Source organism: Homarus americanus, unplaced genomic scaffold, assembly GCF_018991925.1.
Source record: "Homarus americanus isolate GMGI-L3 unplaced genomic scaffold, GMGI_Hamer_2.0 scaffold54403, whole genome shotgun sequence".
Lineage (NCBI taxonomy): Eukaryota > Metazoa > Arthropoda > Malacostraca > Decapoda > Nephropidae > Homarus > Homarus americanus.
This window is the reverse complement of record NW_024711773.1, coordinates 1070-19251: the sequence shown is the minus strand read 5'-3', so window position 1 is coordinate 19251 and position 18182 is coordinate 1070. Positions and strand designations below refer to the sequence as shown.

Genomic DNA, 18182 nt, shown 5'->3' with positions numbered 1-18182 from the left:
TGGTTAAGAGAACGTGCTCCAATAATAGAAATTCTTCCATAACCGGATTGACCGCTCACCAATTAATCCAAGTAATGATGATTTTACTGTATGTGAACGATGCAGACACAAAGCCTCCCCCAGGACACACACTTCACTGTTATGTTATTGTACTGTAAGCGACGGTCTCTCAACTGCACTGTATAATGTTGTACTGCATTGTCCGGAGCGTCTGGCAGGGTGATGATAGTGGCCCCACTTATCTTCATATAACCTACAGGAAAGGACTTCAAGATGCTTGGCAAATTTACTGAACAAAAGACAATTATATAACGTCTAACCTGTTTTGGAGCCTCACGTAACTGATGACTCGACCTGCCTAAAAAATGGTATTCCTGTTTAGATGTGCCAGAGTTTTTCTCTTTACCTGTGATACCTATACCTTAATTAAAGGTGACTTACTCTTATGGAATAGTGTTGTCATATTTCAATTTGATATTGCTCTGTTGATAAATTCTAGATTAACTAAAATTTATCAACTTAAAGATGACACACACACACACACACACACACACACACACACACACACACACAGGTATCAGCAGGAGGCAGAGGAGGCAAACGTAATCTAGTTTCCCAGTGGGCAGTCCAGGTGGGTAGTGGAGCCTCTCTCCTGCCATTAGTTAACATCAGTGGTATTGCTGTGGTGGAGGTGATGCTGTGGTGGTGGTGGTGGTGGTGATGATGATGCTCTGGTGATGGTGGTGGTGATGGTAGTGGTGGTAATACTGTGGCCGTGGTGGTGTCACTGTAGTGATGCTGTGATGGTGGCACTGCACTCTACCACATTCACTTTCCAATTGTAAAGTCAGGTACCCATTTACAACTGGGTAGACTGGGAATGACCCGTGATCGAACCAGCTACCCTGTGGATAGAAAGCGAGCTCTGTCTCCACTCCACCACCGTAATTGCTTATAACCTAATATAAATTAATACACGAACAATTACTCCACAATGACGAGGCCTAAATCTAACTTGGTATAAATGTCATCTACTAACGCCTGCTCTACCTATTAATATACAGAAAACTTAATTTCTAAAAACTTCTTGACGGCTCACCATTGTGGTTGGTGAGCGTAACTGTTGTAAAGGCTCACACGGTCTCTTCTCCTCCCCCCCCCATACAGTCGGGTTAGTTCAGCGTTCAGGTAAGTTCCGCTAGTTTGCTTCAGATACTCCGTGAATTGTGTGTCGGAAAACTCCTCCTCTGACTCACTTTCACCGACAGCTGTCCACGTCACCTTTGTTGATACTCGTCATTCTCTCGGCGTGCAGGGTAGTTGTGACGTCATCATTTCTTGTAATAATTCTACCCTAAGAAAAAAAAAGAGGAAACACGTTAAATTATTTCCAAACGACTTAATATTAGGGTGAATATATTAATACTAATAATAAGACTCTAACACTCCCTTCTATGGTTGATTATAGATCCATTTCACCATTATTTCAGCTATAATCATATAGAAGTTATAGACAAAATATATATACGATCGGTTAATACTCAAGATCGACCCTAACGTTAACTTCGGGAGGGTCGGTGAGATTATGGGAACTATAGTGAAGTATAAGAAGATTGTCGCTTAGGGCCGATGTTCTGTTGATTAATAAACCTTTAATTATATCCATGAAACTAAACTTATTGTATTTTGAATTACTTCTATAACTTTCCTTATTAAATAAACTTATACAGATAGACGTAATTGACATACATATTTATAACCAAACATACTCTATCATAGATAATATAAATACATATAAATAATAGCCTACAATAAACAAAAGACTGGTAACAAAAACATTAAAATTTGACTGATGTTACAGTTGGTTTTTTAGATAAGGTTTTGTGTGGCTAAAACAAACAGTTCAGTTTCCACCACTCATAAACACCTTCTCGAAAAAATAAAAATAAAAACTTTATAATCAACCCACAAGTTTTTTTTTATATAGATAAATTTCCCAAAGCGTAGAATACTGACTGGTTGAATATCCTCGTGTGGGGGACCTTAGGAGGCGAGCGACAGGAGGGAAGGGTCACTACGGCGTGCCCTTGGTTCCTGGAGCAGATGTTACAGTCAGAGGATGAAGTTTCTATGTTTATGGGCAAGTGTGACCTCCTCTAGAAAATATAAGGTAGTTCTTATAATCGCTTGAAGTACAATTATATAAAAAATATTACTTATTTTACATATCATTTTGTTATATATTCTTTAAATAAAATATATATACAGGTGAATATGGTTTTACATGACTTAAACTGTCCCAGGATGTACAGTATATAATTCAATTAATCAATTTATTCTTAAGTATGTGTGGCTACAACGACAAACTACATTGTATATAGTTTTAGTTTATTAAATTTAACGATCGCAAAAATGTGTGTTAAACATTGTGGAACACCCGGACACTGTTGATTGCTCGACCTGGCGGCGCTGTGTTATGGCATATACAATAGTCTCACCCACATGCAAAGGCTACAAAGATTCTCAAACTTCCCGTAGCTGAGGATAAGAAGTTTTATATATGGCTCTGACGTCATTCAAACTTCTAGCTTTGTGAGGTAAATGAAATAAACCAGAGAGGTCGTTTCATCATTAGTTATGGGGACGGTGTAACAACCAACCTTGAAGGGATTAAACGACCCAGTTGTTTCCTTTCTTACACGTCTATCGTTCTGGGGTGACGTACCGTACCTCCTGGAGAGTCTGTGATGTATTGACTGAAAGTTTGTTTGGAATTATGTGAGTATTTTTCTCATACGAGTTTTTTGTTAGTGTGTAGGTGTTATTATGTGAGTGTAAGCGTCTTTGAGTGTATTGAATGTGTAGTTACGTCAACGTGTAGATTTATGAGAAGGTGTATCTATCTTTGTGTTACTCTACCTCCTTGTTTATAAAAAAAAATCTATGGGTAGACTTATTTTTGGGGGGTCCTTTTTTGGTAAACGTAGAATTATGGAATAAACAGTCGTACACAGATGTTGTCGCTGTGAGTGTAAATACAGTAGAGGAATAAATCTTTTGTGTGAGGCGGTCAGGCATACGATAACTATAATGTATAATTATAATTTATAACAATTACAATCTTTTATATAATTGGTAAATAATATTAATTGACTATATATACAATGGAAATATAACAATTGTAATTAGTTAAGTTTAAAGGTCACTGATAAGTGATAGTCAATAGATGTTGTAATCTGTGGGAGGCAAGTAGGTGAGGTGTCCCAGGGTGGCGGGAAAATGCAGGTGTGGGCAAGCGGCGGGAAAATGCAGGTGTGGTTGTTACTCAGACTATAAATGGGAAAGAACCGTGTGGGGGCAGTTGTACATAACTGTTAACTCTCACTGCGTCTGCGCCTCCTCCTGCGTACTCACCATGGAGGCGTTTACTACCACCTTACTTCTCCTTGGTATTTACTTCTTCGTCTGTGTGTTGTGGGATGAGTGAGTAAGTTAAAAAGCGAAATTATCTCTCCAGTCATTTATTGTGAGGGTTTTTGTGCCTCCAAACTAAGGTAGAATAGTTGGGTTTTTGTTATATATGGGTTAGGTTAGGTTAGGTTAGGTTAGGTTGACTGAAACTAATTCGTATATTAATCAAGATAGAGAAAAAGCTTAAAACAGGTAAGATTAATAAGTTTGAGCAGATGAAACTTCCAAATTATCGGGTGTCATCGGGAAAATCGGATGACTTAGCAGTTCTCCCTTCACCCAATTTTCCCCCTGACTGGAGATGTGAAACAGCATTTGGCCGATTCACTTAATCAATTGCTGAAAGATGACAGTCTCAGACAGGTGGCAAATAACTGTACGACTGCTTGAAAATCCAGTAACTGTATGACTGCTTCCGTATTGTATCTGTACTTGTATCTACACCTGAACCCGCAGCTACACCTGAACCTGTACCTACTCCTGTAATTTTATATACGTACACTTATACTTACATGTGGTTTTGATAACATAAAGGTTCTCCCCACAGAGGAGCAGCTGTGTGTCTGGCCTCCCCTGGCTCTCATCTTCGCTAACACACAACAGATCACCGTACTGTTGCTGCCTTCACCGTATAATAACAGAGAGGCTGTTCCCACCACCTAGAGCGACCTTTGAACTTCCGTTGTGCTGCAGGTGGCCGGGCGGATATTGAGCCCATAGTCTTTTCATTCCACTCTTTTCTGATGAAATTTTCGTTAAATGTATTTAATTAATTGTGAAATAATTTATCGATAATATAATACACAACATTTGCCTTACAAGCAAATGACTTAGGATTCAATTCCAGCGTGGAGTAGAGGAGACGGTTACCTTGTGCACTTACCAATACACGTTTGATTACATTACCTGCTGGTGATGGAACAACCCTTCAGTGATTTATTGTACTGTCTCAGTGGTTAGGTGAAGTTAATAATTTATATTTTGTAACAGATGTAGCTAGGTGTATGGTATAGCTGTATTTCAGGTATGTGTGTGTGTGTGTGTGTGTCTGTGTGTCTGTGTGTGTGTGTGTCTGTGTGTCTGTGTGTGTGTGTGTGTGTGTGTGTCTGTGTGTGTGTTTGTGTGTGTTTTATCAGATAACACTGAAGAAATAATTCAATATATTATCACTGAAAATGTGGTCCTGGCATTGTGAAGTTGGAAAAGTTAGTAGCCACCTGATTTCATTATATTCCTCCACCTTGGTACTCACCCACCACCGTGTTCAACTCGTCCCTCCCTAAGCCTGCTCGCCGCCCTACACACAAGTGGGTGACCGCTGCCTCTTCATCGATAACGTGCTGTCAGGGAACTGGACTGAGCTGACCGCCGTATGTCAAGACTTAGGGGGAGAACTGGTCGACCTCCATGATGCTAACCTTTTGGCTTACATTGTCGAACATTTGTATGAAACTGGTAAGTGTGTTGACCACCTCCACACCTCCACACCCACAGTTCAACATTTGCATCATTTGGTCACCTCCATCACGACAATAGATCAGTAGTATGATTACTTTACTAAGAGTATAAGTTAACTCACACAATACTAAACAATTAGTAATGCCATAACTATAGAACATAAGAATGGAGGAAACTGCAGCGGGCCTATTGCCCCATACTGGGCAGTCCCATCTACACCCAACCCCTATTGCTCATATAAGCATCTAACCTATGTTTGAAGCTATTCAGCGTATTCGAGTTAATGATGATATTTGGTAACTTGTTCCATTCATCCACTACTCTGTTTCCAAACCAGTGTTTACCTATTTCACGCCTAAATCTAAATTTGTCTAATTTAAAACCATTGTTACGAGTTCGCTCCTGGTTGGATAGTTTCAGTACCTTTGTAATGTCCCTTTGTTTAGCCCTGCCTTCCACTTATACACCTCTATCAGGTCGCCCCTCGCTCTACGTCTCTCGAGGGAGTGCAAATTAAGATGCTTTAACCTGTCTCTATACTCAAGGTTTCTAATGCCCGGGATTAGTCTTGTCATTGCCTAATGCCCGGGATTAGTCTTGTCATTCTCCTCTGAATTCTTTCCAAGGATTCTATATCCATTCTGTAATATGGTGACCAGAACTGAACTGCGTAATCCAAGAGAGGTCTCGCAAGCAACAAGATATAGTTTTAGTATGACCTCGCTAGTCTTGTAGTAACTAACGCTCCTTTGTATGAACCCAAGTGCACAGTACTTTATTAGCCTTGTTACGAGCAAAAACACATTGTTTACTTGGCTTAAGGTTCCTGCTTATCATTACTCCTAAATCTCTCTCGCAGTCGGATTTCTCTATGGCATCGTTGTTCATCTGGTATCTGGTTTCCTTGTTCACATCTCCTATACTGAGTACTTTACATTTGTCCATGTTCAATTTCATCTGCCATTTTTCAGACCATTCGAAATTTTTTTTAGATCTTCCTTTAGTTTTGCGGAGTCCTCGTCAGATTTAATAACACGTCCTATTTTAGTGTCATCAGCAAATTTACTTATGTTGCTGTCTATGCCGATATCTATGTCGTTTATGTATATAATAAATAATAATGGTCCAAGTACTAAGCCTTGGGGAACTCCACTTGTGACGTTGCTCCAATGGGACTTAGTGCCATTAATGCTCACTCGCTGTTTCCTGTCCTGTAACCACGCCCTAATCCAGTTAAGGATGTCACCTTTGATGCCATGAGCTTCTACCTTTCTAATTAGTCTTTCGTGGGGGACTCTGTCAGAGGCTTTGCTAAAGTCGAGATATATCACATCATAATTGTGCCCTCGTCCACCGATTCGAAAACTGATGAAAAGAATGTTAATAGATTAGTTTGACAAGAACGTCCGCTTGTGAAGCCATGCTGGGAATCATTGATCAATCTGTGCTTCTCCAGGTGATTTCGAATAGAGTTTGAAATGATTGCTTCCAGTAATTTGCCTACTATTGATGTTAGACTGATTGAAGAAGTTAGAGGATAGTGATCTATCTCCTGAAAATCGGTATTACATTCATCCTCTAGGATTCTGGTACTACCCTGTTTTAAGGACATGTTAAATAACTTTGCTAAGGGCATACTTCAAGCTCTTCCTTACATTCCTTTAATACTCTGGCAATATCCTTCATCGACCTGCGGACTTATTAGCTTTAGTCGGTTCATTATCGGCTTTACTAACATTGTTACTAGTCACTACTATCTCGCTTAATTTGTTTTCTTCACTATCTCTGTATAGAGTCGGCGCCTGCATCATGTTTAAATTTTCGGTGGTAAAACTGTTGAAAATATTAATTCAGATTATTGCTCATTTCTCCGTCGTTATCAGTTAGCTCGCCGGTATCTGACTGTATTGGCCCAATCGTTTCTCGTGTTTTAGTTTGATACATTTGATAGAATCCCTTGGGGTTTGTCTTCGCCTCCCTTGCTATCCTCAGCTCATTATTCCTCTTTGCTTTCCTTATCTCGGTCTTAACCCTACCGGCCAATACCTTATAATAATTCTGGAGGTAAATTTCGCCACGATTTATCCTCCTACCTATAGCCTTCCTTTGACCAATAATGTTCTTTAAAAAAATATTTATCCATTTAGGGTCATTGTTGTTTGATCTGAGTTTTTTGTATGGTATGTTATGCCTTTGTGCATTAAGTAACTCATTATTTAAATTGTCGTGGAACTCGGCAACCTCAGATCTCATTATGAGGTCGGTTTTAACCGTCAGGTCTATGTAATTCACCCCCAAGCATGATGCCTCTTCTCTCAACTGCCTCTTCAAACTACCAAAGTTTGCCCTTCTGAAATCTGGGACTTTTGTGAAATTTTCCTTACGGATGTCCTGGAAATCTAACTGAAATCTAATTTCTTTGTGATCTCTGTTTGCAAGTTCGTTCCCTACCTCGACATTACTAATGAGGTTTTCTCTGTTCGACAGAACTAAATCGAGTATATGGTTACCCCGGGTGGGTTCGGTTGTATGTTGACTTAGGAAACAGTCCTGGATCGTTTCAAGAAAATCCTCTGATTCTGAGTTACGCGTAAGGTCAATCCAATCTATTTGGCCAAAGTTAAAGTCGCCTACTATACAGACTTTGTTGTGTATGGAAGCGCTGTGCATTTCATCCCAGATATGTCGCTCATTAACTCTATCAAGATTAGGAGGTCTATATATTGCTCCTGTGATTAATTTTTCCCTACCTTCGATTAATTCTATCCAAATTGTTTCTGTATTCTGCTCAGTTTTTATTTCCTTATTTATTTCACACTTCAGATTATCCCTGACATAGATTGCTACTCCGCCTCCTTTCCTAATCTGCCTATCGGTATGGAATAATTTGTAACCTGCAATTTGGTATTCGACAGGTAACTCACGTGAGTCTAGGTTTATCCATGTTTCAGTGAATGCTATTATATCGATTTTTTCGGTACATACCAAGGTCCTAATATCATTCATTTTGTTTCTCAGACTTCTACTGTTTGCGTAGTAGACATTTAAGTTAGTCGTGTTCTGAGTCCTCTCTTTGTCGCGTTTAGGTTTCAACTCCCTGTCTAATTTAGCTTTGTCTTCATTCCTAACACTATTTCCCTGCAACCTTTCACTGTGTTTACCCGCTCCCACTGCAGTTTCCTCCACCCCCGTGCTCATATGTTCCCCTAGCAGTTTAAAGACTTCGATATCTTTTGAACTGCCCTCTCGAGAGACCCAGCCAGGGTTGCCACCCCATCCCTAGACAGGTACACCCCATCCCTAGCATAAAGGTCCCTTCTGCCATAGAAGTTGTCCCAGTTGTCAATGAATGGGACTGATATTGACTTGCAATATCTGTCAAGACGGCCGTTGACACCAACTGCCCTTGGCAACCATCCATTGCCAACTCTCCTTCTAGGCAGGACACCACATATGATAGGGATCCCTCCCTTAGTCCTAAAACGTTCTATAGCTGCCTTGGACTTATCAAGAAGCTCCTCACTCCTACACCTGCCAATATCATTGCCTCCTGCACTGAGGCAGATAATGGGTTTGTTCCCATTGCCAGATAAGATATTGTCCATCCTGTCACCTATATCCCCCACCCCAGCTCCTGGCAAACACACCGTCATCCTATTTTTATTTTTACCACAAAAAGCTCTGTCCAAGTACCGTACCTGTGAGTCGCCAACAATTAATGTTTTCGTACCTTCCTTGTCAGTCCTGTCCCTGAATTTACTAACGTCCAATTCATCTATCAAGGGACTCAAAGAGTTGGTACACTTAGCTGTTGTTGTCGTTGTCGTATCCTTGGTGCATTTTTTCACCACCAGTTTGGTTGTTCCTCTCCTCACAACCTTCCATTCGCCTGAGTCTTCGTCAGACACCAGCTTTCCTCGTCTCACTTCCTCCTTCATCCTCGTCATCTCTTCCTTTAATTTCAAGATTTCTTCCTTGGCCCTCTCTAACTCGGCCCACAAGAGGGCACAGCCCTGTTCACAAGTAGTTCACAGTTCTGTTCACATTAATCATTTTAGAGTTATTCACTGGATGTATTGAATAAAAAAATAAAGTATCAAGTGTAATTTATGTATTTTAGGGAACTTATCCAGTTTAAATATCAAAATAATTAATTAAAAGTCAAGACAAACTAACCTACATTACATTATCATTGCTAGTAAACAAACACAATACACACCACTGTCTACGTTACCTCGATTTAATGTTTTACATTGTGTTGTGGTGGCAGGGAGGAGTGATGTGAGCTACTGGGTAGGAGCCACGGACCAGGCGGTGGAGGGGCAGTGGAATTGGTTGACGGGTGCACCTGTCCACATGAACACTCCACTGTGGGGTGACCTCAAAGACGGAGTCCAACAGCCCACAGGTGGAGCTAAGGAGAACTGCGCCGTACTCCTGAAGGAAGACTACTACTTCATGCATGACGCCTCCTGCTCTAACCCGCACTCTCTCATCTGCCAACAAACTCGTGAGTTCTCAACGCTGTATGACTGACTGATCGGTTACTCTGTTATTTCTGACTCTTCACTCTATGTAAAGAATGTAACTTACTCTGATATACACGCACACACACAAACCTAACCAGACTTATCATTACTAACCTGGGTTAGGATGATCACTGACCTGGGCTAGGATGATCACTGACCTGGGCTAGGATGATCACTGACCTGGGTTAGGATGATCACTGACCTGGGCTAGGATGATCACTGACCTGGGCTAGGATGATCACTGACCTGGGCTAGGATGATCACTACGACAGCAGTAAAATATAATTGCACGAGGTTGTATTAAATTGGAGTCTATTTTTTTTTACTTTAATACAAGATAATTTTTCTCCATATGATTGTTTATCAAGTGTTTATCAAGCATATACCAAGTGTATATTAAATGCTTATTAAGTGTTTAGCAATGTTTATCCTGTTATTCTTGAGTTACACTGTCAGGGATAATTTGTATCCTGAATCATAAAGTGTCAGTGGAGCCCCATAACACCTACACTTGACTTACTGTGATTAAAGGAGCACTCTCTTGGCAGCAGACAGCCTCCTACAGGACCCAGCACTCAGCACCACCAGAGGACGACCTTCAGTAGGTAAGTTGCTTGTTACTATTATACTGTACTGGGTTTTTTTTACAGTCCCAGAACGCTGATGGTTTAGTTCATGTTGTTTGTGTGTGTGTGTGTGTGTGTGTGTGTGTGTGTGTGTGTGTAATATACATTGGCCTATTCATATTTATGGATTAGAATTTTAAAATTGCTATAATCTGAGATAACCAAAACAAATGAAAAAAATTGCATGTCTAACCTTTTAATACCGCCAGAGTGCCCACATCCCTACGAGGTCATTGGTGGTCGATGTCTCTTCGTCAACGTGCCCAGCTCCGGCACCTGGGAAGAACAGCGGCGCTTCTGTGAGCTGCTACACGGTGGTCATATGATCAAGCTGGACGATGCTAACGTTCTCGGTGCCTTGTTCGACTACCTTCATGCCCATGGTGAGAATCTGACTAACATATACTGTTAAAATTCACAAGAGTAGGTTTTCACATCGCTTTAACACACTCATTAGATACCTGCTGTTGCTCCCACATTACCTTATACCTCTTTACCGCGAGTACCGAATACCTGCTAAAGCTCTTATTACAGGTGTCCACAGTTATATAATTTATATTCATGATATCTGTTCAACATGTAAACACTGAACACTGACTGTGACTATAAACCGTAGTTACTTATTTAGTGATTTTGCGTTGTTGTTATGTATATTAATATGAAAAGTCACTTGAGAGAAAGGGACATACGACTCATCTCTTCTTTCTTGACAAATAGGAGAAGACATAAGACATAGTCACCATTTGATTTACTCTCGTTACTCCTTTATCGTTTACCCTGCCGAGACTACTAACAGTAACATCCACATGGCGTTATTGATGGTAGGTGACGGATCTTGACCCTGTAATTATAGTGTCAGGAGGTTATGTACCCTTGAGCTGCAGCAGATTCAGGTATATACGAAGCTGTAGTGTTGTAATAACCTGTGTGAGTGTATGGGAGGAAGTGTAAGTGTGTGTGTGTGTGTGTGTGTGTGTGTGTGTGTGTGTGTGTGTGTGTGTGTGTGTGTGTGGCAATATAATATATTTTGACAAACTTCAAATTCATTTCTGGTGTTTTATCCTGTTTTCATTACAGACTTGACTAGCTCCTACGTATACATCGGAGGGTCGGACAGTAAGAAAGAAGGTGACTGGCGCTGGCTGGACGGGACGCCTGTACGTATGGGCACTCCATTCTGGGGGGCTCAAGGCTCGAGTCCCCAAGAACCACAAGGGGGAACCTCACAAAACTGTAGTTCTCTTATCAATACTGATCACTTCTTTTTACATGACCTTGAATGCGACAGCCTCGTCGGTGTGATATGTGAACACTGAGATGAACTTTCTCCAAAACACAAAGATTTTAATATTTCACATTGTAATCGATTTTTTTTATTTATTTTTTTAACATGACCTACAAAATGTGTCCTAGATTTTAGTATTGGATCTATATATATATATATATATATATATATATATATATATATATATATATATATATATATATATATATATATATATATATATATATATATATATATATATATTTTAGTCCATATAACACGCGGACTTTGAACATAAATCAACGACCTCACCAGCAAGGAATTGAACCCTCGACCTACTGGGTGGGACTAGGGAACGCTTCATACCAGCTGGATTCGGTAAAATGCTACTGACACCACATACGAGGCACGGGCAGTTTCCCAATGAGGTTCACGGCGCCATCAGCTCGATGAACAGGCTTTGTGTGAAATATAACAGAGTCTAGAACTGCTTTTAGTGTCCTTGTGGCCTAGCCGGTAAGCGTTCCCTAGTCCCACCCAGTAGGTCGAGGGTTCGATTCCTTGCTGGTGAGGTCGTTGATTATATGTTCAAAGTCCGCGTGTTAAATGGACTAAAAATGAAGTATATATATATATATATATATATATATATATATATATATATATATATATATTCAATAACGGCACAAGGCTCCTTCACCTCGTCTAGGAACACTTACCTGATTCTCATGAACAGGTAGATGAAGACTGTTGGCCAACTCAACAGTAATATATTATAATAAATAAAAAAGTAAAATAGTTAATCTTTTAGTATCACTTCTAACAAATCTCAGGCCAGGTTATTATATTCGTAAGTTGATTCAGTCAAAATAAAAGTATTACAGAGTTTTAAATAAGAAGCAATTAAGGTTGAGTTAGACTAAAAAAAAAAGTCATAACTCTTATAAAGGTAATGAAAGTAAAGTGACATATCATTCCTGAGGGTTGGCGACCACGGCCCTCGACTCCTGCTGTCTCACCAAATATTGTATCACTCTGGCTACTCTAATGTAATCCCTGAGAACTATACTTTTGTCTGTAAACAATTTAGTTATTTAAAAATACTAAAACAGCAAGACAGTTTATACACGAAACTTTCTTTTGTTATATAATTAAGACAAATTTTATATAGTTCATTAATATAAGGACTGATGGTAGCAGATATTGGTGTAATCTAATTATCATATAAATAAGAAGGTAAGGTTTCTCTCCCTCTCACAGCGCCTGACGAAACAAATAAAAGTTCTCCCCAGTAAATCACATAAAACCAATTCTCTCATTATGTCGACTACATAGGCCGTTGACATTACTGTAGGGAGACACGAGACTAAAGCCAGGTCCTTTACAGTGTGTTTGGTGTATACCTTAACAAGAGCTGATGGCCGGCAGCACAAGTCACCCAGCGAAACATAAAACTCCTACAGGAAAACTTTAGCCAAGACACACAGAGGAAGACACAGGTAGGGCAGATCATTATATGTATCAGGTATATATAGAACCCCATGAGAGAGAGAGAGAGAGAGAGAGAGAGAGAGAGGGGGGGGGGTTCTACTGTGACCAATACAAGAAATACAACATAAAATGAGAAAGAACGTCCGTGTGTTTGTTTGACGAGAGGAAGTGAATGATCTGAGTACACCATCACAGGGCATCACTGAACATCTCTCTCACAACAACTTAATTCCTCTGATACTTCATGACAATTATAGACTAACAATACAAGATCGATGTATTTTTTTTTTGGTCCATTACATTTCGTTGTTTGTTTATGTAAGACAATAAATCAGAAAACTCTGGGTAATTTAGAAGTTTAATATTAAACTTTAATTTAGATCTAGTAACTGTGAACACTACTTCCCTAACCTGGATAAATGAACCTCCTAAATGAGCTGCTGTAGGGAGAGTGCAGTAGCGTCGCCCCAAGCCACAGTCAGGGAACAGTGTAGTACATTACAGTGAAACAGCCGTAGAACTCACTCACTCACTCACTCGCGTTGACGTTGTGTAGTTTTCCACATTACGTCAATATAATTATCACACACCTACAGAAAAAGTGGACAAGGACACACACACACACACACACACACACACACACACACACACATACATACATACATACACACACACACACACACACACACACACACACACACACACACACACACACACACACACACACACACACACACACACACACACACACACACACACACACACACACACACACACACACACACACACACACACACACACACACACACACACACACACACACACACACACACACACACACACTGGCAACAGAACGCTATGCCAAGGCGTGGTAACGTGAGCACATACTTCATATTGAGCGTAATATTGTTACCGCGTCGTCGTCCAGCAGATCAATGAAGATTTATATGACGTAATTACAATATATAAAGCCGTGGCCATCTGTCATTATTACATGTCAAAAGTATGAAAACGCGGACCACCTCTCACAGTGTACCGCCACCACCTAACACTTTGCTGCTGCTAATAATAATAATAATAATAATAATAATAATAATAATAATAATAATAATAATAATAATAATATCTGTAATAGTAATACTGATAATAATAATAATCTCAAATATCTTATAATACTGACCTTAAATAATAATATAAATAAAACTATCTAAAAGAACTCACTAATAAAAAACAACTAACTAATGATAAAAAAGAATTAAATCAATTTGAAGGAATTGAGGATGTCGTCTCCTGCGTAAATTACCTTACCTGTAAATACCTGTAATAACTGTTACATATAAACGAATAAAATACTAGGAACCAGGTATTGTAGACAGGTATTCTATTATTTTCATATAATTAAATAAATATCGACTGGTAAGGTGTACAGTACTATAGAGAAATTCAAAGATGAGATTAATGTGTCTTGTAGAAATCTTCTTTTACTTGCGTCTCTCTCCAAACTTAGCCTCTTTTAAGATAGGAACCCACCCATCCACTGTATACTCTTAACAACCCGGAACCACCACTGCTGATCAATACATGAATTATACCTGTGTGTGTGTCTAGGTGCTCTGTTATTAATCTCCTTATAACCGTTTTCATCGGCGGCCAAACATGATCAGGACACGTCGGGAGATTGATGGCGAGCTAGCAGGCAACCCACATGAAACACACACAGATACGCTCTCCCACACACACACACACACAGAGCGGCAAAGTGTGTGTGATGATTGTGATGTAAAGGTCCTGATACTTGCCTCAAGCTACGGGTTCGATCCCTGTACAGGTTGTGAAATTTTGAGAATGTTTCTTTATGCCATTTGCTTCTGTCTTCTCATTAGTAATTTGGAAATTGGATAAAATCTGGTGTTAGACTGTGTTCCGGTGTAATGGTTCGTCAGTGCAGTTGGGGATATGTCCGCTCTTCTTGGGTCATGCAGCTGTACCTCAGGGTGTGGGTGTTCTGTTGACGACAGTTGCTACACTTTAAATTTATGTCATAGGGCCGACCGACCAGCCCCAAGCTGGAGGGGCAACAATTATTGTGTTTGTGAGGGAGGTGGTGAGGGAGGAGGTGAGGGAGGTGGTGAGGGAGGAGGTGAGGGAGCAGGTGAGGGAGGTGGTGAGGGAGGTGGTGAGGGAGGAGGTGAGGGAGGTGGTGAGGGAGGTGGTGTAACATATATTTCTTCTTATGCTTTTATATGATGATATATAAATATATATATATATAAATACACGGCAGGAGGGAAGATATAACAATGAAGAACACCAAATACAACACAGGTGATCAGTAATAAGGAAGAGATAACATAACAGGTGAGATAAGGTTGTCGAGGCAGGTGGTCGGGGTGTGTCTCTGGGACCATTACCTGTCCTGTGCGGGAGTTATTAATGGAAACAACTTCACGCTCCGCCCCAGCAGGTAGGTCACGGCCCACCAAATATTGACTCACACACAAACACAAACACTCCCTAGCTGCTCTGTGTGAGTCCACTTGTGTGCAGTACCTCTTGATATATATACCAGCACCAGCGTATGGATAAACAGCAACATATATATTCGGTAAAATTTCAACAATATATTTTATCATCAGAACTAAGCATGAAATAAAGTGCAATGACATGATTAAAAACTTAATGACAAAAATTAATTACAACATTGCTAACACTCAAAACTAAAACACAGAGCAAACCGTCAAGCCTCAGAACCTTAGACCAAAGAGTTGTGTGTCCAGGACTGGCTGCGTGGGGAGCGACTCTGCTGTGACCCTCGTCATATCAACGGGACAAGTGGTGGGGATGGTGAAATATGCCTTATTTATAGGATGATCAGAGAACATTTTACAAAAGTGGTTTAAATATATTGGTTGAATTTCTGATAAACTGCAATCCTCAGTTATTTATTTATTCACGAGTATTCGCTGTAATGTGATGTACTGTATGTTGGTCAGACTTACTCCAAGGATTAAATACGACTAAAAAAACACTGAAAAATTCCCTGTTTATCTCACGTTATTAAAGACCTTTAAGATAATTGTTGCTAACTGTTAACAAACGGCAAAATATACTGTGTTAAGATTATTTAATGTTTACTTATCATTTAATCTAAGGACCGTACATGTAAATTGTGTAAATGTACTATGTACCGTACATGTACACTCTTGTTGTACATTACTCTCTGGAACACAGTATGAAGTATTGTGACAACACTCAGAGCATGATGGTGTGTTGCTCTCCTTACCAGATACTTATGTTAGAGATACGAGTAATTTAGTGGGTTTCCTCAAGATGTTTCGTTTCTGCATCTGCCTTCCACGTGTATACCACTCCAGTTACGATTGCATAAATGAAAGAGTTCTCTCATCCATATCGAATCCCATGAATCATCCATGCTCCGAGACCCTCTAACTAAAGGAGAATACTTATTGCTGTCTGTAAGGATAAGGCTTTGATTAAAATTGACACGTCCAAAGAATAGATGAGACATATCACAATCTCTGATTATTTCACTCAACCCTTGTGCCACATGTTGGTTCTCTCCCGTAAATACATAATACTTGGGAAACGTCCTGTTTACTCCTCAAAAAATACTTTCCTACTGTATGTCATAGACCTTGGGGCAGTGTACAACAAACTGTTTACTACGTTTTCGGTATATACTAGGAGAGTTGGGGCAAAGGTGCTGTAATCAGTTTGTGAATGTGTCAATTTATCCGTCAGAGTGCGGCAGGGCAGGCCAAGGTCACAGACAGCTCTGACAGGCGGATGTAACTCAATAAATCTTGACTGGAGAGTTAAGAGTTGAGGGGAAGAAATGAACCAAGACACAAGATAAATGATCAAGATACTTGTTCATACTTCTCATCAGTCATAAGACACTGAGTCATAAGACACTGAGGGTCTTTTTTTTTCTCCTAAGGACTTGTCGCCGTGATGACTCAATCCCGCCGAAGGTAAAGGTGCATCTCGCGTGACCAGACATACTACCACCTGGAGACGCCCGGGATGAAACAATGTGTCATGAATGAAAGGTGAGTATTACCCGTTACCTGTTACCCTGCGCCAACACCAATCACCGCTCACCTACACACACCTGATAGATAGAACAACGTGATAAGACCTCCTCACAACGCTGTAATTATATAGAGTGAAAAATGATGTCAATTGTCGGCTGGTAAACCCTCACCCCATCGCTGTATATGAAGGATGGAAGAAATTCAGTCAGCGTGTGTTTATGATTTTGTCTGGCTAGAGAGGTGTGTCTGTGTCTGTCTTCCTGTGATTGAAAGATAAGGTGTTTCACTCTTGAGTTTAGGCAAGACATAGAACATGATCAAGAGAGAGAGAGAGACCACATTCGAATGACAGCCACAGGGAACATCAGGTAAAGCCACACTACACGACACACCTGCTGACAACCAACTACCTCTCTAGCCACACCATTGTTCCAGCCACAAACGACTACTTCACCTCACAAATGGACTTCCTCTTCTGATTGAATTACCAGCAAAAATTCTCACTTTACACCCCAGACAGAATGTTTATAAAGGATCGTGGTCAAGATTTCTTCTAAACGTGGGAATTATAACACAGATATATATAGTTTACGTGAGATTAGACGTGTTAATTGAAAACCTCCCCCCCCCCCACTGTTTTTGCTGGACCGGGAGTAACGAGTTTTAGAGAACTGTGCAGGAGTGTTGTGTTAGGCAGGGGATGTGTAGGAGTGTGTGAGACAAGGGGAGTGTGTAGGAGTGTGTTAAGATGGGAGACAGTGTGTAGGAGTGTGTGAGACAAGGGGAGTGTGTAGGAGTGTGTTAAGATGGGAGACAGTGTGTAGGAGTGTGTTAAGCAAGGGGAGTGTGTTAAGATGGGAGACAGTGTGTAGGAGTGTGTTAAGCAAGGGGAGTGTGTAGGAGTGTGTTAAGGTGGGAGACAGTGTGTAGGAGTGTGTTAAGATGGGAGACAGTGTATAGAAGTGTGTTAAGGTGCGGGAGAGCTTCAGGTGATGGGTTTAGGTTTTATATACACACAGTTCATATAATATAAAATAAGTGAGATACGATCGCACTATAATGAGGTGACACGGAGTGGTGGTTAATAACTTTTACCTGGTAGAAACGAGATTGGTAATGAAAAGAAGATTCAGGGAGAAAAGACGTCAAACAAAGGAAGAAAAGGTTAAAACAATTGATAATATAAGAGAAGAAGAGATGGAGGAATGTAAGAAGAAAGTAAAAGATAAGTGTTTACAAGAGAGGATAGGAGAGAGAGAGAGAGTAATGAAAATGGTGAAAAAAA

At 40.2% G+C, this 18182-nt stretch overlaps 1 protein-coding gene across 2 annotated transcripts; it reads left to right on the top strand.

The window, feature by feature from the left end:
* The first annotated feature begins 3349 nt into the window (after positions 1-3349).
* On the top strand, positions 3350-11511 carry LOC121858831 (macrophage mannose receptor 1-like). Of its 2 annotated transcripts, none has more exons than XM_042355486.1 (6): positions 3350-3449; positions 4756-4926; positions 9200-9439; positions 10010-10063; positions 10294-10467; positions 11162-11511. In XM_042355486.1, exons 1-6 carry the CDS (start codon positions 3416-3418, stop codon positions 11398-11400), a joined length of 912 nt encoding a protein of 303 aa, XP_042211420.1. In that variant the 5' UTR covers positions 3350-3415; the 3' UTR covers positions 11401-11511. The 2 variants fall into 2 exon arrangements, with proteins under 2 accessions (XP_042211420.1, XP_042211412.1); XM_042355478.1 differs by having other exon boundaries at positions 10007-10063.
* Positions 11512-18182: the final 6671 nt, after the last annotated feature.